The 27,148-nt window shown below is 43.5% G+C and overlaps 1 protein-coding gene across 3 annotated transcripts in view; it reads left to right on the top strand.

Annotated features, from left to right (window-relative positions):
• The window catches only part of vps13c (vacuolar protein sorting 13 homolog C), a 294,729-nt gene that overhangs the window by 189,075 nt on the left and 78,506 nt on the right, over positions 1–27,148 (top strand). For all 3 annotated transcript variants that reach the window (XM_033014961.1, XM_033014960.1, XM_033014962.1), the window contains 6 exons: positions 809–1,106; positions 4,398–4,781; positions 8,336–8,440; positions 11,685–11,849; positions 14,871–14,999; positions 26,661–26,794. In XM_033014961.1, the coding sequence (XP_032870852.1) occupies positions 809–1,106; positions 4,398–4,781; positions 8,336–8,440; positions 11,685–11,849; positions 14,871–14,999; positions 26,661–26,794 (1,215 nt within the window). The remainder of the gene's footprint in view (positions 1–808; positions 1,107–4,397; positions 4,782–8,335; positions 8,441–11,684; positions 11,850–14,870; positions 15,000–26,660; positions 26,795–27,148) is intronic.

Here is a 27,148-nt window from a genome sequence, read left to right as displayed (position 1 = left end):
CGAAGGGTCCCAGCCTAAAACATTGATTGCCCACTCATTCTATTGATGCTACCTGACCCGCTTGAGTTCCCACAGCACTTTGTGTTAGAATCATGAATATAACTGATTTCTCGCTATGAGTGTAATTTGTGGTGCAGGGACAGGGTAAAAAAGTAGCTTTCTTTAATGGCTAGCTTTCCATCCTGCCTGATTTTCCAAGATTTAATGCTCCTTGATGCATGCGTATCTGTGTTTTCTTCCCATCTGAAGAAGCAACTTTGCAATCAAATGACTTTGCTATGTAGCTTAACAAGCTTGCAAGCAAACAGCAAAGTGAGAGAGATTAGTTTGCGTTTATTGCATAACTTTTTCATATCCAATACCCAGGCAATGCAAAGGATCTGTAGCTTGTTTAGTCTTAGAGTCTGTCAGCACTAAAACAGGCCCTTCGGCTCATCTTGCCCATGCCGACCAAGATGCCCCATCAACACTAGTCCCACCTGCCCACTTTCAGTCCTTATCCCTGTAACCCTTTCCTATCCACGTACCTGTCCAAATGGCTTTTAAATGTTGTTATTGTACCTGCCTCAACTACCTCCTCTGGCAGCTCGTTACATATTCCCACCACCCTCTGTGTGAAAAGGTTGTCTCTCAGATTCCTATGAAATCTCTCCCCTCTCACCTTAAACCCATGCCCTTTGGTTCTTGGATCCTCTACTCTGGGTAGAAGGAAGTAGAAATATTTGTTTCTCTTTATGTAGGAATAAAGTGTAAGGTTGACAACCTCTGGTTCATTGTATGAAGTATTAAATGTTGTCTTCTGTTTTAGAGACCACTTGTTTTTAAAGCCAGCAGGAGAGCTGGAGAATAACTACAAAGCATCAACAACGTACATCACATGGAAGGAAGAAATTCACAGGAGCACAGAGATTCAGTGTATCCTACAATGTTCTTCCACTGACACGGGCTATTTACCGCTCATAATAAACACCATTGCCATTCCAGATGAGCTGAACTTCATCAGTAACCTTGGTGAAGATGAGTGGGACCCAGCCTATATCATTCATCTCCGCCCCACAGTTCTCATTCGCAACCTTCTACCATATCGTCTCACCTACATGTTGGAGGTTAGTGCATGGTGGTGCAGCGGTAGAGTTGCTGCCTTACAGCCCAAGAGAGCCGGGTTTGATCCTGATTACAGGTGCTGTCCGTATGGAGTTTGTACGTTCTCCCTGTGACAGCGTGGGATCCTCCCGGTCCTCCAGTTTCCTCCCATACTCCAAATACGTACAGGCTTGTGAGTTAATTGTAAATTGTCCCTAGTGTGTGTACGATAGTGTTAGTGTGTGGGGATTGCTGGTTGGCACGGATTTGGTGGGCCGGAGGGCCTGTTTCCGTGCTGCTACTCTAAACTAAACTAAACTTCATGGAATGTAAAAGCTTTCAGTTATTTGTCTTCTTACTAACATAATTTCACTGTGAATTGTGGAACAGCAAGGCACAGGAACAGGCCATTCAGCCCACAATGTTTGTGCCGAACATGATACCCAGCTGAACTGATCTTGTCTGCCTGCACATAATCCATATCCCCTCTATTCCCTGCACTTCCATGTGTCTATCTAAAAGCCTCTTAAACACCACTATTGTATCAGCCTCCAGTTCCAATGAGTTCCAGGGCCCCAGTGCCAAAAAAAAAAAAATTACCCCGCACATATCCTTTAAACTTTTCTCATCTCACCTTATAGCTCTGCCGTCTGGTGTTGGACATTTCCACCCTGGGGAATAAGGTTCTGACTGTGTATCATTGATGTCCCTCACAATTTTGGCTATCTATGCCATTCCGATGTTCCAGAGCAAACAATTCAGGTCATAGAGTGACACAGTGACACAGTGTGGAAACAGGCCCTTCAGCCCATCTTGCCCACACCAGCCAACAATGTCCCAGCTACACTAGTCCCACCTGCCTGCGCTTGGTCCATAATCCTCCAAACCTGTCTAACTGTCTCTTAAACGATGGGATATATGAGATGCTGTTCCTCCAAATGGTGTTTAGCCTCACTCTGACAATGGAGCAGACTGAGGACAGAATGGTCTGTGCAGGAATGGGAAGGAGAATTAGTGTCCAGCAACCGTGAGATCAGGTTGGTTCACACGGGCTGAGCGAAGGTGTTCGGCGAAACGACCGCTAGTCTGTATTTGGTCTCGCCGATGTATAAGAGTCCACATCTTCAACAACGGATACAGTAGATGAGGTTCCCACAACTATCTCGACTACACTTCTTCCCACCCTACTTCCTGCAAAAACTATCCATTACTCCCACATCCTCCGTCTACGCCGCATCTGCGCCCAAGATGAGGTGTTCCATTCAAGAACATCATTCTTTAGGGAACAGGGGTTCACCTCTCCCATCACAGATGAGGCCCTCACTCGTGTATCCCCGGTACCCTACAGTTCCGCCCTTGCTCCCCCTCCCCCTAGTCGCAGAAGAGACAATCCCCCTGGTCCTTACCTTCCACCCTTCAGCCATCACATACAACACTTAATCCTCCGAAATTTCTGCCACCTCCAACGTGATCCCACCACTAGCCACATTTTCCCATCTCCACCCCTTTCCGCCTTCCACAGAGACCGTTCCCTCCGCAACTCCCTGGTTAACTCATCCCTTCGCAACCAAACCACCCCCTCCTCAGGTACCTTCAATAGACAATTCGGCCCTCTGAGCCAGCACCGCCATTAACGGTGATCATGGATGATCATCCACAATCAGTACCCCGTTCCTGCCTTCCCCCATATCCCTTGACTCCCCTAACTTTAAGAGCTCTATCTAACTCTCTCTTGAAAGCATCCAGAGAATTGGCCTCCACTGCAGAGAATTCCACAGATTCACAACTCGCTGGGTGAAAAAGGTTTTCCTTGTCTCCATTCTAAATGGCCTACCCCTTATTCTTAAATTGTGGCCCCTGGTTCTGGACTCCCCCAACATCGGGAACATGTTTCCTGCCTCTAACGTATCCAATCCCTTAATAATCTTATATGTTTCAATAAGATATCCTCTCATTCTTCTAAATTCCTGACAGTCACGCCATCCTGGGAATTAACCTTGTGAACCTACGCTGCACTCCCTCAATAGCTGCACTCCCTTCCTCAAATTTGGAGACCAAAACTGCACACAATACTCCAGGTGCGCTCTCACTAGAGCCCTGTACAACTGCAGAAGGATCTCTTTGCTCTGATACTCAACTCTTCTTGTTATGAAGGCCAACATGCCATTAGCTTTCTTCACTACCTGCTGTACCTGCATGCTTACTTTCAGTGACTGATGAACAAGGACACCCAGATCTTGTTGTACTTCCCCTTTTCCTAACTTGACACCATTCAGATAATAATCTGCCTTCCTGTTCTTGCGACCAAAGTGGATAACCTCACATTTATCCACATTAAACTGCATCTTCCAACCTGTCCAAGTCACCCTGCATTCTCATAGCATCCTCCTCACAGTTCACACTGCCATCCAACTATGTGTCATCTGCAAATTTGCTAATGTTACTTTTAATCTCTTCATCTAAATCATTAATGTATATTGTAAATAGCTGCGATCCCAGCATCGAGCCTTGCGGTACCCCACTAGTCACTGCCTGCCTGAAAGGGACCCGTTAATCACTACACTTTGTTTCCTGTCTGCCAACCAATTTTCTATCCATGTCAGCACCCTACCCCCAATACCATGTGCTCTAATTTTGCCCACTAATCTCCTATGTGGGACCATATCAAAGGCTTTCTGAAAGTCCAGGTACACTACATCTACTGGCTCTCCCATGTCCATTTTCCTAGTTACATTCTCAAAAAATTCCAGAGGATTCTCCTGCAACCACAGAAGATGCAACACCTGACGCTATTCCTCCTCCATCGACTCTGTCCAGGGACCCTGACAAGCCTGAAGGACTGATGGACATGGGGAGAGAATGCTGGAAAAGGGGTGGGAGTGGGACAAAGCCTGACGCGTGTTAAGTGACTATTGCTGAGGTTCAGGGGCACGTGGCAGATGGGTGGAGTAAGTCTGAGATGGGGATGGGGAAAATGTGAGTGGAGGGATGTATTACTTGACATTGGTGATTTCAATGTTTCTGATATGACACGGAAGATAGTTAATCAGTTATGATTATAACAGGCTTGAAGGATCTACGTCTTTTTTCTGAACTAATTTGTTTCAGAGCTCCTTGTCTCATGCTCATAATGCTACGGAATCCACATCCATTTTAATTAATTTTGCCATACTTGAAAATATCCACATCTCAGTTATGAAACTCTTACACCCCCTTAAACATTCTCCTGGCTTTCTTCCAAGATGCAATGGCAACTGCCTTCATTTTTTCTGAAGCGTTTTGAACTTCCACTCACCCATCTTTTCTCGTTGCAGGGGACAGCGGAATCCTACCAACTAGCCGAGGGTTGTTCAGCGGATGTACTACGCTGCAGAATCCAAGGAGAAATCATGGAACTGGGCCTCGTTAAATATCAGGGCAGAAACTGGACCAGCCGGGTTAAAATTGAAGCTGCACTGCCCGAGTTTTTCCCCGTCTGCTTCACTGCCGAAGTTGGCATGAGCATCGACTTGCTTATCCACGTCGGGAAAGTTCGTGGCCTGCTAGTTCTGTCTGTTTACAGCCCATACTGGATCATTAACAAGACCTCAAGAGTTCTGCAATATCGGGCAGAAGACGTACACGTGAAGCACCCTGCAGACTTCAGCGACGTCATCCTGTTTTCCTTCAAGCGAAAAAATATTTTCAGCAAAAATAAGGCATGTACAATTCCTGTTGGTCAGTTAATTTCATGGAAACAATATATTCAATTTGACATTTCTTAAAAAGCAACGGTATAAAGGCACGGAGAAAAGCATTTGAACATGAGCTTTATTAAGGGAGCATCTTCACTGTTTTACATGTCTTCTCAATTTTGTGTAAATGCAGAATTAGCCACCAAGGTCTGACAATACTCTCCCTATCACATACATAGTTAATGGAAGATGGTTTAAAGAACAGCAATAGGAACTTGTTATTAGGACAGCAGGTTCGCTTGGGCAGCTTACACCCCAGTAGTCTGAATATTTCACTTCTCTAACTTCATGTAGCCCTTGCTTTCCCTCTCTCTCCATCCCTGCCCCCTTCTCAGTTCTCCGACCAGTCCGACTGTCCCTGATAACATTTTATCTCAGTTTGCTTTGTTGTTAATTTCTCCGAGCTAACAATGTTCTATTCTACATTTTCCTTGAGCTTCACCCCTTTTGATGTCTCGTTCTCACACCTTACATTTCCTTATCTCTGTGTCTCCCCCTCCCCTGACTCTCAGTCTGAAGAAGGGTCTCAACCCGAAACGTCAGCCATTCCTTCTCTCCAGAGATGCCACTTGTCCTGCAGAGGTACTCCAGCATTTAATGTCTATCTTCGTAACAAACCTCTGTCAGGATCGAGAAATACCCTTGCTTCTTCTTCTTGCGTATGGCGTGCACAGCCTAAAGTTGTATGACAACTTGTTCTATTTGATCTTATTTGATTGTGCACACCAGGTTGATTGCATTCGTTGAAACAGGGTGGACCACGTGAAGGTTGCAATCTTCCACCCCACCCTTGCTGTTCATGCAAGATATCCTGCAAAATGACACAGTAATTGAATGATGTGTTATGGGTTTCTGAAATTACTGATTTTGGACAACCGTTTACATGCAGGAAGTTACACTATAAGACTAAAGCATGAATATATTCATACGTTTGAGGAAACTGTGCATCATTGCACCCAAAGTGTGCATTGGGCAGCCATTGAAGTCATGACTAGTGTCAAGTCTCACAGCATGGAAATAAGATTATGGCCCACTGAACGCACGTTGACCATCCAGCACCCATTTACACATTCCCACCAACCATCCTTTGATATCCCCTCACCAACATACTGGGGCAGTTTACAGTGGCTAACTAACCTACCTACCCACACACCTTGGAGTTGTGGGGGGAAACTGGGGCTCATAGGGAGGACATGCAAACTCCATATCGAGAGCATCCAAGGTCACAGTTGAACATTGGTTTTAATGGGCTGTGAGCCAGCTGTTCCTCTGTTCTCTAAATTATGGAGTCATAGTGAGATACACAGCAGAAACAGGCTCTTTGGCCCACCAAGTCCACACTCAAACACACATTTACACGGATCCTACACTAGTATAAAGTTATTTTAGTCTCCCCACATTCTCATCAACTCCGCCCAGGATCTCCACTCACACTAAGGGCAATTTTTAGCAACCAATGCACACACCAACCTGCACGTCCTTCGACTGTGGGAGGAAACTGGAACCAGGTTCCCAGTGGAGAACATGCAAACTCCACACACCTTGGCCTCCAGTTTAGTTTAGTTTAGAGATACAGGCCCTTCGGCCCACCGAGTCTGCGCCGACCAGCGATCCCCGCACATTAACATTTTTTTTTTTACACACGCTAGGGACAATTTACAGTAGACAAAAGTGCTGGAGAAACTCAGCGGTTGCAGCAGCATCTATGGAGCTGCTGCACCCCTTGAGTTTCTCCAGCACTTTTGTCTACCTTCGATTTTCCAGCATCTGCAGATCCTTCTTAAACAAGGGACAATTTACAATTTTACCGAAGCCAATTAACCTATAAACCTGTATGTCTTTGGAGTGCGGGAGGAAACCGGAGCACCCAGAGAAAACCCATGCACCTAGTAGTCACTGATGCTGTGAGGCAGCAGCTCCACTGGATGTACCAGATGTGTCATTCCTCTTTCCCTTCTTCATTTGTTTTTGACTTTCCTAAGTACAACACCTTTCTTCTGTCATGCTTTCTGTATTCTGTTTCTGCTTTTGCTTTCAATTTCACTCTGACTGTGCATTAGGAGATCCTGTGAATCAGCTCACAAGTGACTGACTGGCTGGGTGAATCCAGGCTGGAATAGAATCAGACAGTTGTTGAAGGATTGTGATGGCTCACATTCACCAAAGGCCTTGTCATTTATTCTATTGCCCTGTCACATTCTGTTCCATTCGCCCCTACGCACAAGAAATTTCAGATCACAACTGCATTCCGGGTATGTGTTATTTTCCTCACAATTCCCCCTAGAATTGCATTTCCCCCTAGAAATCCACCACTCTTGTTCCTTGAACAACCCATCAATGGCAACCGCCTCTTCCTTGAGTCTAGTTAAGATAGCCAAAATCTTGTAAGCTGCTATCAAATTTCTGCTTGTCTTCTCTGGGAACAAATCTTCACGACATCCTTCCCTACTTGCACCCAAGCTTCACTGAAGGTCCTTAAACCATGTTAGCCGTCAGAACGTTAAAGATCTTTTGACCCCAGTTAGTAGTGGATTTACTCCCCATCTTGATGTCAAAATACTGGGGTAAATATGATCAGCGTTGAAGGATTTGTACTGAATCTGTATAGTCATGCCTTGCAAGTTCTCTCACACTGAACCAAGTGTGGACGCTGAGGACCAGGGCACATTAGCAATGAGGCATGAAAAGGGAGAACGGAAATAAATTATTTTCGCCATCTTTTCCCCATCTTAGTCATAGGAGTGATACAGTGTGAAAACAGGCCCCACTGGACCACACAGGCCAACATGTCCCATTTACACTAGTCCCTCCTGCCAGCATTTGGTCCATATCCCTCCAAATCTGTCATATCCATGTACCTGTCTAACTGTTTCTTAAACGTTGGGATAGTCCCAGCCTCAACTACCTCTTCAAGCAGCTTGTTTCCCACCACCCTTTGTGTAAAAACAGTTACCTCTCAGATTCCTATTAAGTCTTTTCTGGACTGATGGCCAAATGATAAATATGAAATACACTGACATATTAAGCCACAACAAATTGAGCATGCTGACCTATGTTCAAAGAGGCATTTAAGGATTGTCAATAAAAGGTGGCTTTGCCAACAATGCCTGATCCCAGAAATTAATTAAAAGATTGAAGATTATAGATGTTTTCAACATATTTTAATTAAAATTTATCAAATACCTTCAAGCAAAAATCACAATATTTTACCCTGTGATGTAAAAACCAACTATTTTTTTATTAGTGATCAAAACTCTCTTCAATTTTGTATCGCCTATTTCCCCATCTCGTTCATCAGAAATCATGAACATATTAATTTACAGTCAGAATATTGTGCCCTATTATCTACTGCGCTGCATATCAGATTGTAAATGATAGTAAATAAAGCATATGAGGTTGGTGAGAATTTGGATTAAACTTCCTTGGAGTTGGACCATGTAATAACCGTTCAATTCTGAAAATACATCCGAGTTATTTATTGAGGGGTTGGTAAAATGCATCTTTCTTTTCACTAACAGATTCAGCTCTGCGTATCCACCAGTAGCTGGTCTAATGGTTTTTCATTAGACACTGTGGGAAGTTATGGATGTGTGAAGTGTCCTGCAAAGAATAAGGAATATCTGGTGAGTGTTGAGAGTCACATTGTAGTTTGAATTCATTTAGATTGCCGGTTCTGCACGAGTGTACGGTTAAAATAGATTTGCAGTGTCAATACCAAGTTATTATAATAATAAACTTTATTACGCTCAAGGTCCAGACAAAGGGCAACATTACATTAAAAATGCATTGCATATTAAATATCATAAAATACATATAAAATCTTGGTATATCACATAAAAACATCATAATTTATATATTTTTAAAAACACAATACATAAGTTAAAAATCCAGATTAAAAGATGATCAATGTCCGACAACGATACCAGCGTCTCCACAGCTGGGATTCGTAGCGTGTAGTGCTAACCCTTATGTTTGACAAGGCCACAATAAGCACATTTTTAGAGTCATTTATCCTGCAAATGAATTTATACATGTGATGTCTTAGGATAGCTTCTAAAGTACTGACTCCTGCAACCACAAACATATCACTGGCACTACACCATCTAGGTTGCCTTAGCAGTGTTCTCATGGCATTGTTATATGCCACCTTTAGTCTCTGCATACTTGTCTTTCCATAGTTTGACCACAGGTGCGCAATGTAGAGTGGTGTGCAGTATGCTCTAAATAGCGACATCTTCACCACATCTGCACACGCACCAAATTTACGCAAGAGAATATTCGCCTGTACATACAGCATGCGTCGTTGCCTATAAATATCCTCATCTGTCATTTGTTCTGTAATAATATGCCCTAGATATTTTACCTTATTACAGACACTAAGATTATTGTCAGACAATTTAAAATCAGGATATTTTAGACATTTATCCTCTTTGGTTCTACGGATCATAACAGCACTCTTACTAGCATTATATTTAATATCATGTTCCACACCATACACAGAACATATAGTAAGGAGCTGCTGGAGACCAGCGCTAGATGGACTAAAGACCACAAGATCATCTGCATTCATAATATGGTTCACTAAAATATTACCAATCATGCACCCAGTGTTACAGGCTTTCAATTGTTTAGACAGATCATCAATATATAGATTAAAAAGGACTGGGGACAAAATTCCCCCTTGTCTAACACCATTGCTAACCCTAAATGGGGCTGAGACCCTATTGCCCCATTTTATTTGCATAGTCTGATGGGCATACCAGTAGGCCAGAATTCTAACAATGTATTCAGGCACCCCTCTTTGACTCATTTTACCAAACATCTTTCTGTGATTAACACGGTCAAAGGCTTTGGAAGCATCAATAAAGCACATAAGGATTGAAGAGTTTTTGCCTCTATATTTGTTTACAATCTCCTTTAGGGCATATATGCATAAGTCAGTGCCATGTTTAGCTTTAAAGCCAAACTGGTTATCTGTGGAGTTAACAAATATTATAGTTGTATTTCTATATAAGTTATAGTTTGTATTTCTCCATTTTTCGCTTGATTGATTTGTTGTAAAGACTGCGTGCTCTATTTAGTTCCATCATGGAGCAAGAGACTTGTACAGCACAAATGTAAGCCCTTCAGCCCAGCCCTTCATGCCGACCAAGGGGATCAACTAAACTAGTGCCATTTGCCTGCCTTCTAAACCTCTCCCTCCCATGTACGTGTCCAAATGTCTTTAAAATGCTGTAATTATCCCTGCCTCGAACACTGGCAAGGCATTCCATATACCCGCCACCCTCTTTTTTTTAGATTCCCTTTAAATTTATCCCCCTCTCACAACTCGATGCTTTCTAGTTGACTACATTGCCCTGTGGGTAAAAACGACTGACCATTCAGCTTCTGTGCCCCTCATGGTTTTGTAAATCTCTAAGTTCACCCATCAGCATCCTTCACTCCAAGAAAAACAGGCCCAGTCTCTCTTTGTAACTCAGAACATCCAGTCCCAGTAACATCCGTGTAAATCCTTTGTGCATCCTTTCCAGCTTAGTCGCAACTTTCCACGAGCATGGCAACTTACACTGCAGGTGTGCTCTCACCTTTACTCAGTGCCATGCACTACCCTCACCACTCTTGCTCGTCCTCAACATCTCTGTACTACAACACTTACCAAGGCAACTGTAGGTTGTGTCCTGGTTCAACGATCCACAAAGCTTCACTTTGAACTTGGTTTGGTTTCACAGTTGACTTTGATCCTGTTGTAACTTTAGACAACCTTCTTCATCAATGTCATCCACAAACTTACAGATTTACCTTTGTATCCAGTAAACTAATATCGTTGATAATCAACTCCTGTGGTCACAGGCATCCAATTCCTGAACATCACCCTCTACCTCCAATCACTGCTAATTGCTTATCTTATTGTGTACTTGCTTTGGATCCTATGTAATCTAACCTTCTAGACCAGACTACCATGAAGGAACTTGTCAAAGACCTTGGTCAAGCCACTCGTACAGAAAAAGACACAGTGTCATTCTATACTTACAGCATAGAAACAGGCCCTTCGGCCCCTTGCCCACACTGACTAACATGTCCCATCTATACTTGTCCCACCTGCCTGCATTTGGCACATATCCATCTAAACCTCGTCCTAGCCATGTTCCTGTCTAAATATTTGTTAAACATTGCGATAGTCCCTGCCTTAACTACCTCCTCCGGCATCTTGTTCCGTACACCCACCACCTTTGTGTGGAAAAGTTACCACTCGGGTTCCTATTAAATCTTTCCCCCCTCACTTTAAACCTGTGTCCTCTGTTTCTCGAATCCCCAACTTTGGGCAAGAGATTCTGTGCATCTACCTGATCTATTCCTCTCATGTTTTTGTACACCTCCACAAGATACAGCAGGTTAGGCAGCATCTCTGGATGACATGGACAGGTGACGTTTTGGAGTCCGGACCCGAAACATCACCTATCCATGTTCTCCAGAGATGCTGCCTGACCCACTGAGTTACTCCAGCACTAATCGGTGGAGTTATTCCAGCACTATTAATATTATAAACCTGCATCTGCAGTTCCATGATTCTTCAAATACAGAATACTTCCAGTTACATGTTCCCTGTGAAGAAATATGCTGCAAATATTTCCCTTTTCAGCCTGAATGTGTTGCTGCTTCTTGGTGACACTTGAAGTACTTGGCTTTTGTATTATTATACTGTACATGGCCTTAACGTACATGAGATCCTAGAATTCTGACATTTTGGAAATCTGAATTATCCAGTTAGATTTCATGTTTGGGAAGAGTAATTCATTCCGTAGTCACTACTTGATAGTTTAAGATATATAAACTTGACTCGGTATTAACTTTTTCTCTAAATCGCAGGTTGGAGTAGCCATTAAAGTGAGCAGTTTCAACATGACAAAAGTTGTCACCTTGACTCCATTCTACACTTTGGTCAATAAATCTTCCTACGAGCTGGAGGTTGGAGAAGAGCAATCTAGTAACTTGTCAAAAAGTGGGAAATGGATTTATATTTCATCAGCTGAGGTACAGTATGGGATTTCAGTTTTCAAGTCTGATTGTGACAGAAGTTTTAACAATGCCATCTCCTGTATTAACAAAATCCCAATGCAAGCGATATCCAGGACATTGTAGTGGGAAAGCAGGTCAAAGACAATCTGTCCATACTTTTCCCTAGTCTTATCATAGCTGATATATATCTGTGTAGAATTATTTTATGACATATTTTCCAAGCATTTAACTTTGACGGGATATTTAATTTCGATCAGTATAGTTTAGTTTATTGTCACATGCTATCCAGTCAGTGAAAAGACTATACATGATTACAATTGAGCCGTCCACATGTACAGATACAAGATAAAGGGAATAACATTTAGTGCAAGATAAAGTCTAATATAGTCTGATTAAAGATAGTCAGAGGGTCTCCATTGAGGTAGATGGTAGGTCAGGACCATTCTCTAGTTGGTGTTAGGATGGTTAAGGTACAGGTTGGGTTACAAATGCCCAGCCTAGATATCGCATAAATATTATACAATTCTAACTGGACTTACCCAAATGCCAGCTGTAGGAGACTTGTTGCAATTGGCTTCAAGCTGCCTTCATATGTCCCAAATGAAGAAGTAAAATGGAAATTTCTCATGTCAGTTCAAACTTTTACATTGCTATACGTTATAAATGTCTGGATTATACATAATAGCAAATCATGACACGCCGTTCCCAGGTTGAAATCACCCAACTCATGCATACCCAGCTATATGAACGAGCACCCTCGTCTTATTCAACTCAAACGCCTGATGGATGTACATCCATATTTCAAAGAATGTCACAACTACTTCTCTCTCTCTCACCATTTTTAATAATTGATCTTTCCTGTCAAGCTTGTGCTTTTGATGCCATTCATTACAATACTGTAGCGGTATAGTTATGTTGAATTATGTCTGTGTACTCTCTGACAAAGACCAATTCGTCTTATAAATGTCTGTAACACAGTAACTGTTCAATCCCGTGGGATGGGTTGTGCATGGGTGGACAGTATATTCTTTGGTATGCAGGCACCTTCTATGAATTGGAAGCTTAAGAACAATACTTTAGTTCTCTGTGTTAGGTATTGTGTTTTCAACAAGTTGGTACTCTTTAGTTGCATTTTCAGAGTCTGTATCAGGGATAGCCCCTGCCTCAACAACCTCCTCTGGCAGTTTGTTCTATACATCAAGCACCCTTTGTGAGAAAAAGTTACCCCTCAGATTCCTATTGAATCTTTTCCCCTTCTCCTTAAACCTATGTCCTCTCGTCCACGATTCCTCTACTCTGGTCAAGAGATTCTGTGCTTCTATCCGATCTATTCCTCTCATGATCTTGTACACCTCCATAAGATCACCCCTCATCCTCCTGTGCTCCAAGGAATAGAGTCCCAGCCTACTCAACCTCTCCCTATAGCTCTGAGATCTTCTTCAATCCTCTTTTGTAGAACCACAGAATGGTCAGAGCAGGGAAGGAAATTGCTTGGGCCGTTGCCTCTGCAGGCTTTCTGTCAGAATAATCGCTAGTTCCAAGGTGCAGTCCCACCTCTGCAGTCTTGTTTTGCCACTTGCTCGTGAAGGCCCCAGTGGGCTCTGCCTCAATCGCAGCTGTAGGCAGTGAATTCAATATCCCAGCTGCAAGCTATGTTCATTAAAAACTTTCCCTCATGGAATTCTTAATTCTCTCCCCCTCTGATCCTCATGGGCCTGTCCCACTTAGGCGACTCTCTAGGCAACTGCAGGAGACTATGCAGTCGCCACATGTTCGCAGGTGGTTGTCGGGCAGTCGCCTTCATGGTCGTGAGGAGTTCCTGCATTCTACGAACTAGTCGCGGCCTCATTAAGGTCGTCGCAAATTTTTCAACATGTTGAAAAATTAGCGGCGACCAGAATGAAGCCGTCATGGAGAGTAGCGAGAATTCTCGTGCCATAGGTGGGTCGCCAGGAGGTCGAAGGTTCTGCTCGTCCTGTCCCTCTGCCTGCATAACGGGCTGGTGAAGGAAGGTGTGTGTGTGTGTGTGTCTCTCTCTCTCGCTCTCTCTCTCTCTATTGACAGTCGCCTAAAGGGCCTATCTCACTTGGGCTTCATTTGCACGTCACGCATGTGGCGCGCGAACATTTTGTGAATCCCAAAATCCTGGGGGGCCGCGTATCACTGCCTACGTCGCCATGCTTGCATCGTGACGCGTGAATGATGTCGCGTAAATGACGCCCTAGTGGGTCAGGCCCTTAAGTGGCACAGGCCTATCAGTCTTCCACCAACACCTCCCACTATCCTCATGCTCAGACCATCGCCATTTGAGATGTTTATCTAAGATCTCCATCCAGTCTTCTCCTGAGATACTGTTCCCAGCCTCACCTTGTACCTCTTCTGTAACTGAGTCCAACTTGCTTTATTTCTGAGTTCTGATAAATAATCTTTGCCTTGAAACGTTAACTTATTTCTTAGTTGTTTGACTGTTTGAGTTCTTCCAGCATTTGTGTTTTTGTTTCGGATTCCAATATCTATCTTCCATTGCTGAGGTTACCCTGACTGGTGTGATCTTGTTCTTATCCTTATTCCATTTATTTAGCAATGGAGTGACATTGCCCGACCTCCAGCACCATTCCCTTCAGTAAATAAACATCCTCCTTCACACCAGTGCTCCACCTCTTGTGTCCATCATCAGCAAACTCAGACATGTGGCATTTAGTGCCCATGGCCAAATCCAGCTGTCCCCCCCCCACTCTACATACTTATTTATACACTAATCAAATATTTACAAAGCCATACAAAAAAGAAATAAAGAAAAAGAAAAGAAAAAACCCTCATATTCTAATTGAATTGACCTGAATGTTTAAGTTAATATTTTAGCTATTTATGATAAATAAAAATAATATTTAGTTATGTTTGACATGGAGTAATTTATGTTCCACATGATACCTGTTTGAAGTTGATATTTTAAAATTGCAGATTTAATACTAATCAGTCCATGATGCTTAGTGTCCTTTCCAATCCAACACTAACATTTCCTTCATTTTGTTGCAGTGTCTTCCTTTCTGGCCTGAAGCCATTTCAAACAAGCTTCATGTCAGAGTAGTTGGCTCTGAACTGTCATCAAAATCGATCTTCTACAACAAGCAAGACAATGGCACATTGCTGAAGCTTGGCTATGTGGTAAGTTTGTGCATTGGATGTGGTTGATGTTGATGTTGATAGTCTCGTTGATGTTGACAGAAGTTAGAGCTTGGTCATTTGGAACCAAAAGTAAAAATGTGGATACAGTGCTGGTATATATGGATGGGAAAGGAATGGAGGGTTATGGTCTGAGCGCAGGTATATGGGACTAGGGGAGATTATGTGTTCGGCACGGACTAGAAGGGTCGAGATGGCCTGTTTCCGTGCTGTAATTGTTATATGTTATATGTTATATGTATTGGTCAAAATTACCAGAGTGGTAACTGTCCAGAGGTGTGCACGCGGGGTGTAGTCTTTACATTCATTTGAAAATAGACACCAAAAGCTGGAGTAACTCAGCAGGTCAGACTGAAGAAGGTCTGAAGAAGGGTCTTGACCCACAACATCACCTATTCCTTTTCTCCCGAGATGCTGTTGGACCAGCTGAGTTACTCCAGCTTTTTGTGTTTGTTTCCGGTCTAAACCAGCATCTGCGGTTCTTTCCTACACATTAAATTCAGTTAATGATTTGGAATAAAAAATAAAATACAGTCACAGTAATGCTGTACATGAAAGTGGTGGATTGTTGTGTGAAGTCCCCCAGTTCACTAATGTCCCTCAGGAATAGAGATTTACCATCTTTACCCAATCTGGATTATATGTAGATCCAGTTTCTTCGTGGTTAACTCTTAAATGCTTCTGAAACGGCTCAGTTGTTCCATGACTGCAGCGTTACAGTACAAAAGGACTAATACCTCACAGACTATCTGACAAGAACAAGGCAAAGTCGCTCCATTTTGAAGTCCCCCATCCAGACTGTGCCCCTTACAGGTTGTAGCAGCCTGGATGAGGGACTTTAATGTTCATCATCACATAGAGCTGAGTGGCAGCACTGGTAACTGAGTTCAGCCTCAAGCTCAAAAGGACACAACATCTTCTGGTGAACTGAGGTGAGAAAAATCTTTTTCACACAGAGAGTTGTGAATTTATGGAATTCCCTGCCACAGAGGGCAGTGGAGGCCAAGTCACTGGATGGATGATAGAGCTCTAGGGGCTAGTGGAGTCAAGGGATATGGGGAGAAGGCAGGCACAGGTTATTGATAGGGGACGATCAGCCATGATCACAATGAATGGCAGTGCTGGCTCAAAGGGCCGAATGGCCTCCTCCTGCACCTATTTTCTATGTTTCTATGAACAAAAAAACAAATATTAAACAGACATGACCTCATCCCTACCAATCTAGAATGAATCTCCTGATGACATTTATTATACCTGCTTCAACTATTTCCTTTCGCAGCTTGTTGCATTTGCCTACCTGTGGCTGCGTGCCTGTGTGGAAAAAGTTGTCCCCTGGTTCCTATTAATTTTTTTTTTAAATGTTTTATTAAACTTGGGTCCTCCAGTTCTTGATTCACCTACCCTATGGAATCAACTCTGTTCATTCACCCTATCAGTTCCCCTCACAATTTTTTTACACCTCTATAAGGTCACTCCTCAGCCAAGTAATAAAGTTCTAGCCTGCCCAACCTATCCCTACAGCTCAGGTCCTGCAGTCCTGAAAGATGGGCACAATGCACCAAAAGATCAGTATAGATGGTCATGTTTAGTTTAGTATAAAGACACAGTGCAGAAGTAGGCCCTTCGGCCCACCGAGTTTGCTTAGACCAGCGATCATTGCACATTAACACTACCCTACACACACTTGGGACAATTTTTACATTTTTATACATTTATACCAAGCCAATTAACCTACAAACCTGTACGTCTTTGAAGTGTGGGAGGAAATCGAAGATTCCGGAGAAAACCCACTCAGGATACGGGGAGAACGAACAAACTCTGTACAAACAGCACCCGTAGTCAGGATCGAACCTGGGTCTCTGGCGCTGTAAGGAAGTAGCTCTACCGCTGCGCTTCCGTGCTGCCCAGTGCCATGTGTTGTATGACGATGATGCTACAGAAAGGCAGGCTAGTCAGAAGAGCAGCAGGTGCCTGCTGGACGCTGGAGGTTGTGGATAGTGAAATGAAAAAGTGTGGGAGTGTTACTGTGCATTGAATAGACTTACCATGTGTAACAGCGCATGGTCACATAGCACAGGAAACAGCCCTTTGACTCCTTCACTTACATTGATGCAATTTCATTCTCATCAAATTCCCAGGTCCTATCATAAACATAGAAAATACTGGAATACTGGGCAGAGCAGGCTGCATCTCGTTAGTCCAGTGTTTTCTATTTTCATTGTAGATTTCCAGTGTGTGCAGCTTTATTAATCCCCAGATTCCAGCACTGTTGGAGCCATTAAGCTTAAGTAAGTTTATTATGGTCATGTCTAGTTACCTTCAGTTATTATCTGCCTGTGTTAATGTGGGTGGGATTTTATACGTATTCTGGGGCGTGTTGCTGGCTGGAGGATTCTGGCGCAGACATTTGGCCATGGGATGGAACAGTTTTGTACCATGACCACGAGCATGATTGGGACATATATATGTAGTCAGACAACGTTCTTTTACAAGAAGAAGTTTTTGTGAAACCGCCACTGCAAGCACTCAACGGTAAAGAGAGAGTGAAGTGTTTAACTGTCCTATGTACCGACAAAGGAACCATGGCATTCCTACGCAGCAGCATAACAGGCCAGTAACACAATACACACACGTGGATGTGGATAATACATAATAAACACTATTCAATCAATTGATAACCCCAATACTAGTGCACTCATTACACTCCAAGAGCATCTTAACGTTCCCAGTGTAACGATCAACCCACACATCCTTTGGGATGTGGGAGGAAAGTGGAGCACTGGGGAAAACAAAAGGCCTGTCCCACTTTCCCGAGTCCTCTGCCGAGTTGAAAGGACGATATATCTACGGACTCCTACGGCCTTCTACATTCTCCGAGTTTGAATCAAGGCAAAAACTCGGGAGAATTCGTGAGTAACTCGGGAAAGTGGGACAGGCCCTTTATACTCAGTGGGAGAATGTGTGAAGTCCACACAGGCGCCACCTGAGATCAGGACTGCACCTGAATTGGAGCTGTGAGCTCCATTAGCTGCACTACTCTGCCAGCCTAAGAGCCTGATGGCGGCAAGACTACAAGAGCTAAACTTACAATGCAAAAGGTGGCTCCAAAATCTTCTGCTTTCATACAATATTGGAATAAAAGCAGAGGATCTTGGAGGCACTTTTTGCTACTTTATATCAATGTCACAGTATTGTCTATATTACTAAAAGTCTGTTCTTGACCGGTTTTGGCCATCTGTGCTGCGATTTCCGAGAGAACGCCGCCACCTACGGCCGTCATTTTTGGCCAGCTTGCTCAGAGCCCCCCTCCGCCGCATGTGTGTCGAGGATTTTTCCCGTTGATTAAAAATGACAGAGATATTAATGTTTTTTACAAAGTTCCCCATTCTCTCTGCTGCCCCCGCTGGCGGCAGAGGGGAGGGACTATAAAACCAGTAAGTGGTGTGCCACACAGTCTCTTCAAGATGGAGGAAGGCAGAGGGTCACGTTTCTCTGAGCTGTGAATAACACTGAACACATGTCAACTCAAATGTAAGTGCCCTTAGTGGTTCTAAAATGCTTGCAGAATGTGTCTATTGGTTCTAAAGCTTGCAAAAAGTGTCTCTATTGGTTCTAAAGCTTGCAAAAAATGTCTATTGGTTCTAAAGCTTGCAAAAAAATGTCCATTGGTTCTAAAGCTTGCAAAAAATGTTTATTGGTTCTAAAGCTAGCAAAAAGTGTCTCTATTGGTTCTAAAGCTTGCAAAACAATGTCTATTGGTTCTAAAGCTTGCAAAAAATGTCTATTGGTTCTAAAGCTTGCAAAAAATGTCTATTGGTTCTAAAGCTTGCAAAAAAATGTCTATTGGTTCTAAAGCTTGCAAAAAAATGTCTATTGGTTCTAAAGCTTGCAAAAAAATGTCTATTGCACGGGGCAGGGATTTAGATTCTTAGATCACTGGGATCTGTTTTGGGGTAAGGGGGAACTGTACAAAAGGGACGGATTGCATCTTAACAGGTGTGGGACCAGCATTTTAAATTTAAAAAAATTTTTTTAATTAAATTTCTTTATTTAGCACATTTTTAGTCAACTTGCATTGACCCCAAAGTGCTTCACATAATTACATCCACACACACAGGCAAAGGTGGGTGAAGTGTCTTGCCCAAGGACACACACAGGCAAAGGTGGGTGAAGTGTCTTGCCCAAGGACACAACGACAGTATGCACTCCAAGCGGGATTCGAACCAGCTACCTTCCGGTTGCCAGCCGAACACTTAGCCCATTGTGCCATCTGTCGTCCCTGGCAGGCAGGTTTGCCATCTGTCATTCTGGCAGGCAGGTTTGCCACTGCTACACGGGTGGTTTTAAACTGAATAAGGGGGGTGGGGTGTCGAATGGGCTAGTGGAGGATGGAGTTAAAGGGAAAGAGTTTCTTAAATGTGTGAGCGTAGAGACAGAGGGGTGTAAAATGAGGGTAGAAGCAATAGGTAGCAAGGTGAAAAGTAAAAGTGGCAGGCCGGAAAATCCAGGGCAAAAATCAAAAAGGGCCACTTTTCAACAAAATTGTATAAGGGGTAAGAGTGTTGTAAAAACAAGCCTGAAGGCTTTGTGTCTCAATGCAAGGAGCATTCGTAATAAGGTGGATGAGTTGAATGTGCAGATAGCTATTAATGACTATGATATAGTTGGGATCACGGAGACATGGCTCCAGGGTGACCAAGGCTGGGAGCTGAACATCCAGGGATATTCAATATTCAGGAGGGATAGAGAGAAAGGAAAAGGAGGTGGGGTAGCGTTGCTGGTTAGAGAGGAGATTAACGCAATGGAAAGGAAGGACATTAGTTTGCAGGATGTGGAATCGGTATGGGTAGAGCTGCGAAACACCAAGGGGCAGAAAACGCTGGTGGGTGTTGTGTACAGGCCACCTAACAGTAGTAGTGAAGTTGGAGATGGTATCAAACAGGAAATTAGAAATGCGTGCGACAAAGGCAAAACCGTTATAATGGGTGACTTCAATCTACATATAGATTGGGTGAATCAAATTGGCAGGGGTGCTGAGGAAGAGGATTTTTTGGAATGTATGCGGGATAGTTATCTAAATCAACATGTAGAGGAACCAACGAGAGAGCAGGCTATTTTAGACTGGGTATTGAGTAATGAGGAAGGGTTAGTTAGCAGTCTTGTTGTACGTGCCCCCTTGGGCAAGAGTGACCATAATATGGTTGAATTCTTCATTAGGATGGAGAGTGACATTGTTAATTCAGAAACAATGGTTCTGAACTTAAAAAAAGGTAACTTTGAGAGTATGAGACGTGAATTGGCCAAGATTGACTGGCAATTAATTCTAAAAGGGTTGACGGTAGATATGCAATGGAAGACATTTAAAGACTGCATGGATGAACTACAAAAATTGTTCATCCCAGTTTGGCAAAAGAATGCATCCGTGGATAACAAGGGAAATCAGGGATAGTATCAAAGCGAAGGATGATGCGTACAAATTAGCCAGAAAAAGCAGCATACCGGAGGACTGGGAGAAATTCAGAGACCAGCAGAGGAGGACAAAGGGCTTAATTAGGAAAGGAAAAATAGATTATGAAAGAAAACTGGCAGGGAACATAAAAACTGACTGCAAAAGTTTTTATAGATATGTGAAAAGAAAGAGATTAGTTAAAACAAATGTAGGTCCCTTGCAGTCAGAAACAGGTGAGTTGATCATGGGGAACAAGGATATGGCGGACCAATTGAATAACTACTTTGGTTCCGTCTTCACTAAGGAAGACATAAATAATCTGCCGGAAATAGCAGGGGACCGCGGGTCAAAGGAGTTGGAGGAATTGAGTGAAATCCAGGTTAGCCGGGAAGTGGTGTTGGGTAAATTAAATGGATTAAAGGCCGATAAATCCCCAGGGCCAGATAGGCTGCATCCCAGAGTACTTAAGGAAGTAGCTCCAGAAATAGTGGATGCATTAGTAATAATCTTTCAAAACTCTTTAGATTCTGGAGTAGTTCCTGAGGATTGGCGGGTAACAAACGTAACCCCACTTTTTAAGAAGGCAGGGAGAGAGAAAACGGGGAATTACAGACCAGTTAGTCTAACATCGGTAGTGGGGAAACTGCTAGAGTCAGTTATTAAAGATGGGATAGCAGCACATTTGGAAAGTGGTGAAATCATTGGACAAAGTCAGCATGGATTTACAAAAGGTAAATCATGTCTGACGAATCTTATAGAATTTTTCGAGGATGTAACTAGTAGCGTGGATAGGGGAGAACCAGTGGATGTGGTGTATCTGGACTTCCAGAAGGCTTTCGACAAGGTCCCACATAAGAGATTAGTTTACAAACTTAAAGCACATGGCATTGGGGGTTCAGTATTGATGTGGATAGAGAACTGGCTGGCAAACAGGAAGCAAAGAGTAGGAGTAAACGGGTCCTTTTCACAATGGCAGGCAGTGACTAGTGGGGTACCGCAAGGCTCAGTGCTGGGACCCCAGCTATTTACAATATATATTAATGATCTGGATGAGGGAATTGAAGGCAATATCTCCAAGTTTGCGGATGACACTAAGCTGGGGGGCAGTGTTAGCTGTGAGGAGGATGCTAGGAGACTGCAAGGTGACTTGGATAGGCTGGGTGAGTGGGCAAATGTTTGGCAGATGCAGTATAATGTGGATAAATGTGAGGTTATCCATTTTGGTGGCAAAAACAGGAAAGCAGACTATTATCTAAATGGTGGCCGACTAGGAAAAGGGGAGATGCAGCGAGACCTGGGTGTCATGGTACACCAGTCATTGAAAGTGGGCATGCAGGTGCAGCAGGCAGTGAAAAAAGCGAATGGTATGTTAGCTTTCATAGCAAAAGGATTTGAGTATAGGAGCAGCGAGGTTCTACTGCAGTTGTACAGGGTCTTGGTGAGACCACACCTGGAGTATTGCGTACAGTTTTGGTCTCCAAATCTGAGGAAGGACATTATTGCCATAGAGGGAGTGCAGAGAAGGTTCACCAGACTGATTCCTGGGATGTCAGGACTGTCTTATGAAGAAAGACTGGATAGACTTAGTTTATACTCTCTAGAATTTAGGAGATTGAGAGGGGATCTTATAGAAACTTACAAAATTCTTAAGGGGTTGGACAGGCTAGATGCAGGAAGATTCCTCCCGATGTTGGGGAAGTCCAGGACAAGGGGTCACAGCTTAAGGATAAGGGGGAAATCCTTTAAAACCGAGATGAGAAGAAATGTTTTCACACAGAGAGTGGTGAATCTCTGGAACTCCCTGCCACAGAGGGTAGTCGAGGCCAGTTCATTGGCTATATTTAAGAGGGAGTTAGATGTGGCCCTTGTGGCTAAGGGGATCAGAGGGTATGGAGAGAAGGCAGGTACGGGATACTGAGTTGGATGATCAGCCATGATCATATTGAATGGCGGTGCAGGCTCGAAGGGCCGAATGGCCTACTCCTGCACCTAATTTCTATGTTTCTATGGTTCTAAAGATTGCAAAAAAATGTCTATTGGTTCTAAAGCTTGCAAAAAAATGTCTATTGGTTCTAAAGCTTGCAAAAAATGTCTATTGGTTCTAAAGCTTGCAAAAAGTGTCTCTATTGGTTCTAAAGCTTGCAAAAAGTGTCTCTATTGCTTCTAAAGCTTTCAAAAAGTGTCTATTGCTTCTAAAGCTTGCAAAAAATGTCTATTAGTTCTAATGCTTGCAAAACAATGTCTATTGGTTCTAAAGCTTGCAAAAAAAATGTCTATTGGTTCTAAAGCTTGCAAAAAAATGTCTATTGGTTCTAAAGCTTGCAAAAAATGTCTATTGGTTCTAAAGCTTGCAATAAAATGACTATTGGTTCTAAAGCTTGCAAAAAAATGTATTGGTTCTAAAGCTTGCAAAAAAATGTATTGGTTCTCAAGCTTGCAAAAAAATGTCTATTGGTTCTAAAGCTTGCAAAAAATGTCTATTGGTTCTAAAGCTTGCAAAAAGTGTCTCTATTGGTTCTAAAGCTTGCAAAAAAATGTCTATTGGTTCTAAAATGGTTCATACTAGCGCTCCAGAAAGCAGCGCACCCCCCCTGGTTGGATTGGCTTGGGTGTGTCTTGAAATTGAAAGGCACTACTTATTGCAAATGGTGGCATGAAGTTGAAAGGCACTACTTACTGCAAATGGTGGCTTGGGAGCTTTGCTTTAAGTTGAAAGACTACTTACTGCAAATGGTGGCTTGGTTGCTTTGGCTTGGTTGAAAGGCACTACTTACTGCAAATGGTGGCTTGGTTGCTTTGGCTTGAAGTTGAAAGGCACTACTTACTGCAAATGATGGCTTGGGTGTGGCTTGAAGTTGAAAGACACCACTTACTGCAAATGGTGGCATGAAGTTGAAAGGCACTACTTACTGCAAATGGTGGCTTGGGAGCTTTGGCTTGAAGTTGAAAGGCACTACTTACTGCAAATGGTGGCTTGGTTGTGGCTTGGGTGTGGCTTGAAGTTGAAAGACACCACTTACTGCAAATGGTGGCATGAAGTTGAAAGGCACTACTTACTGCAAATGGTGGATTGGTTGCTTTGGCTTGAAGTTGAAAGGCACTACTTACTGCAAATGGTGGCTTGGGAGCTTTGACTTGAAGTTGAAAGGCACTATTACTGCAAATGGTGGCTTGGGAGCTTTGACTTGAAGTTGAAAGGCACTACTTCCTGCAAATGATGGCGGTGTGGCTTGAAGTCGAAAGGCACTACTTACTGCAAATGGGGGGCGTGGGTGCATTGGCTTGATGTTGAAAGGCACCACTTACTGCAAATGGTGGCATGAAGTTGAAAGGCACTACTTACTGCAAATGGTGGCTTGGGTGCTTTGGCTTTAAGTTGAAAGGCACTACTTACTGCAAATTGTAGCTTGGGTGCCTTGGCATTAAGTTGAAAGGCACTGCAAATGGTGGCATGAAGTTGAAAGGCACTACTTACTACAAGTGGTGGCTTGGGAGCTTTGGTTTGAAGTTGAAAGGCACTATTACTGCAAATGGTGGCTTGGTTGCTTTGGCTTGAAGTTGAAAGGCACTAACTGCAAATGGTGGCTTGGGAGCTTTGACTTGAAGTTGAAAGGCACCTCTTACTGCTAATGGTGGCTTGGGTGTGGCTTGGGTGTGGTTTGAAGTTGAAAGCCACTACTTACTGCAAATGGTGGCTTGGATGCAATGGCTTGAAGTTAAAAGGCATTACTTACTGCAAATGGTGGCTTGGGTGCATTGGCTTGAAGTTAAAAGGCACCACTTACTGCAAATGGTGGCATGACGTTGAAAGGCACTACTTACTGCAAATGGCGGCTTGGGTGCTTTGGCTTGAAGTTAAAAGGCACTACTGTAAATGCACTTCCTGTTTGCACTGTATATTGATTTTAGATAAAACGCTACCACTTACGGCTGTGATTTTTGGCCATCTTACTCGGTCCCCCTCCGCTGAGCAGGTGCAGAGAATTCTTCCCATCAATGAAAAATAAAAGTGTTATTAGTTTTTTTTTAAATGTTGAGAATCTCTCTCCTGTCGATCACTCCATGAAAGCCACACCTTTTCCGGTGGGGGGGGTGGGGTTATAAAACCCGGAAATGTGGGTGTGGCTCAGTCTCTGCAAGATGGAGGAGGGAGAGGTCACGACTCGCTGTCTTTAGTGGCTTTGTACCCTACTTCAAATGGTATGAAACTGCACTTGAATTTGGTGGCCTTGCACCCTGCTAGAAGTGGTAAGAAACTGCACTTGAATTTGGTGGCCTTATACCCTGCTTGAAATAGAATTTCAAGGATTAGCCGTGAGTCAACTACCAGCCCACCAGCCGTGAGTGAGTGAAACAGGCTTGATTGACTGAGACGCCAGCCCAAGAATCCATTTGGCGCACAATTTGCATACTAGCCCTCTGGAAACCAGTCCCTTCAGCCCACAACACCCATACTAGCGCTCCAGAAAGCCCCCCCCCCCCCCCCCCCCAACTGGCCACCAATATTAGAATTGGTGGAGAGGTGGAATATTGCATTGGATGACCAGCCCTCATGTGTGATGCTGGGACCCAACGGGTCCCACTTAGTCTAGTATTCTTTATAGTTTGATATCGTGATTGTCATTATGTTCAACATACAATCGAAGAGTAACCATATTCTCCAAACATAATCTCCACAGATTAGTGGTATAGCTGCAGAAATTAAGGTACATGTATCCCAATGAATTGCTTAGAAACGGGAATCCTGCCTCCCACGTAACAGGATTAATGAAATTGAATTGAATTGTGATTTTCTTACTGAATTTAGTGTGCAGGTATAGGAATAAAATATGTAAATACCATGTTTCCACAAAAAATCCTCTCACTCTCCCTCTCTGTTGTGTGTGATACAGATTTTTAAAAGTATCACTTTCATCATTTTAAATACGACTAGATTTCCATCAATATTTAATGTACAGTGTAATGCGTCGACTCGAACACACATCAAGATACAACACAGCAAGGATCTGCAGTCATCACATCTCCGAGCTGCTATTCATTCTAAGTAGCTTAAGCAGGCTCTTGATAATATGAAGTACATAGTAGGCGGAGTCACTACTAAAGGGCTGTCCCACTCTAGGAGGTAAATCAAGAGTTCTCCCGAGTTTTCCCCTGATTGGAACTGGGAGAATGTCTGTAGCGGGTCCGTAGGAGTTTGTGGATGTCCCGGTAAACTCGTGACGTTTTTTCAACACTGTGAAAAATGTCCACGAGTAAATAAATACTCGTGATGAAAAAAATTGTTGCTTTTTACTCGTACGAGCAGCTACGGGACATCCACAAACTCCTACAGACCCGCTACGGACATTCTCCGAGTTCGAATCAGGGGAAGACTCGGGAGAACTCTTAAATTACCTCGTACAGTAGGACAGGCCCTTAACAAACACTATAATTGGCTAGTATGAAATAGCCAATCTATATCCTTCATTGTAGAAACAAAAGAAGCAGCGGTGGCTAAGCAATATAGGTGGGATGTTAATAATACATTTGCAGAATTACACAAAATCGCCATATCTAACGGGTGGCCTGCAAACCCTTCCGGCTCGTGTGCGGTACGAGTCCGCCTCACCTCCTTTCATTGGAGAAGAAACCGGGGAGGGAAACGGGGAAACGACCAGCGGCCCGACAGGCAGGGAGGGTGACGAGATAGGCGAGCTAAACGCCAAATGCCGCAGGGAGACCGCAGTGGGAACAATAGGCGGCAGTGGGGACGTGACGCGGGACCGACTTCGGGAGGGTATACGAAACGCAAGACATCAGCATACGGAGTCACAGATGTGATGCCAATCTACATACAGTAACTAACTTTGATCACAAAATAAGTACAAATTTAAGATAGACACAAAATACTGGAGTAAATCAGCGGTTCAGGCAGCATCTCTGGAGAGAAGCAATGGGTGACGTTTCGGGTCGAGACTGGTCAGATTAGGTACAAATTTATGTCTGGAGAAGGATCTCAACCTCAAAGATCACCGATTCTTTTTCTCCAGAGATGCTGCCTGACCCGCTGAGTTACTCCAGCTTTTTGTGTCTATCTTCGGTTTAAACCAGCATCTGCAGTTTCTTGCTACAAATTTATGACGGATGTTTTGCAGTTATTTTGGAAGTAAAGGACAGTGCTTGCAGTGGATCTGATGCAGCTTTTGTTTTGTCAGTGCGGTGGAGTTATAGTGGATGTGAATGTTGCAGACCATGCCGCAGTGATCACCTTCACAGACTACTACGATGGATCGGCCCCCGCCCTCGTCATTAATCATACGGCAGCGCTGAAGTTTCGCTTCAAGCAAAGGTCTGTAAAATCTGCACAACACTTCTGCCAACCTTGTCGTCCCTTCCCACCCAAACCACCCCCTCCCCAGGTACTTTACCCTGCAACCACAGGAGATGCAACACCTGTCCCTATACCTCCCCCCTGTCCAAGAACTCTTTCCAGGTAAGGCAGAGGTTCACTTGCACCTCCTCCAACTTCATCTACTGTCTCTGCTGTTCCAGGTGTGGACTCATATATATTGGCGAGACCAAGCGCAGGCTTGGCGAACGTTTCGCTGAACACCTCCGCTCAGTCCACCAAAACCTACCTGATCTCCCGGTTGCTCAGCACTTTAATCTCCCCTCCCATTCCCACACTGACCTTTCTATCCTG

The sequence above is a fragment of the Amblyraja radiata genome, chromosome X (assembly GCF_010909765.2).
Source record: "Amblyraja radiata isolate CabotCenter1 chromosome X, sAmbRad1.1.pri, whole genome shotgun sequence".
NCBI lineage: Eukaryota > Metazoa > Chordata > Chondrichthyes > Rajiformes > Rajidae > Amblyraja > Amblyraja radiata.
Note: the sequence above shows the minus strand (reverse complement) of the source record. Positions and strands in the feature narration are given on the sequence as shown.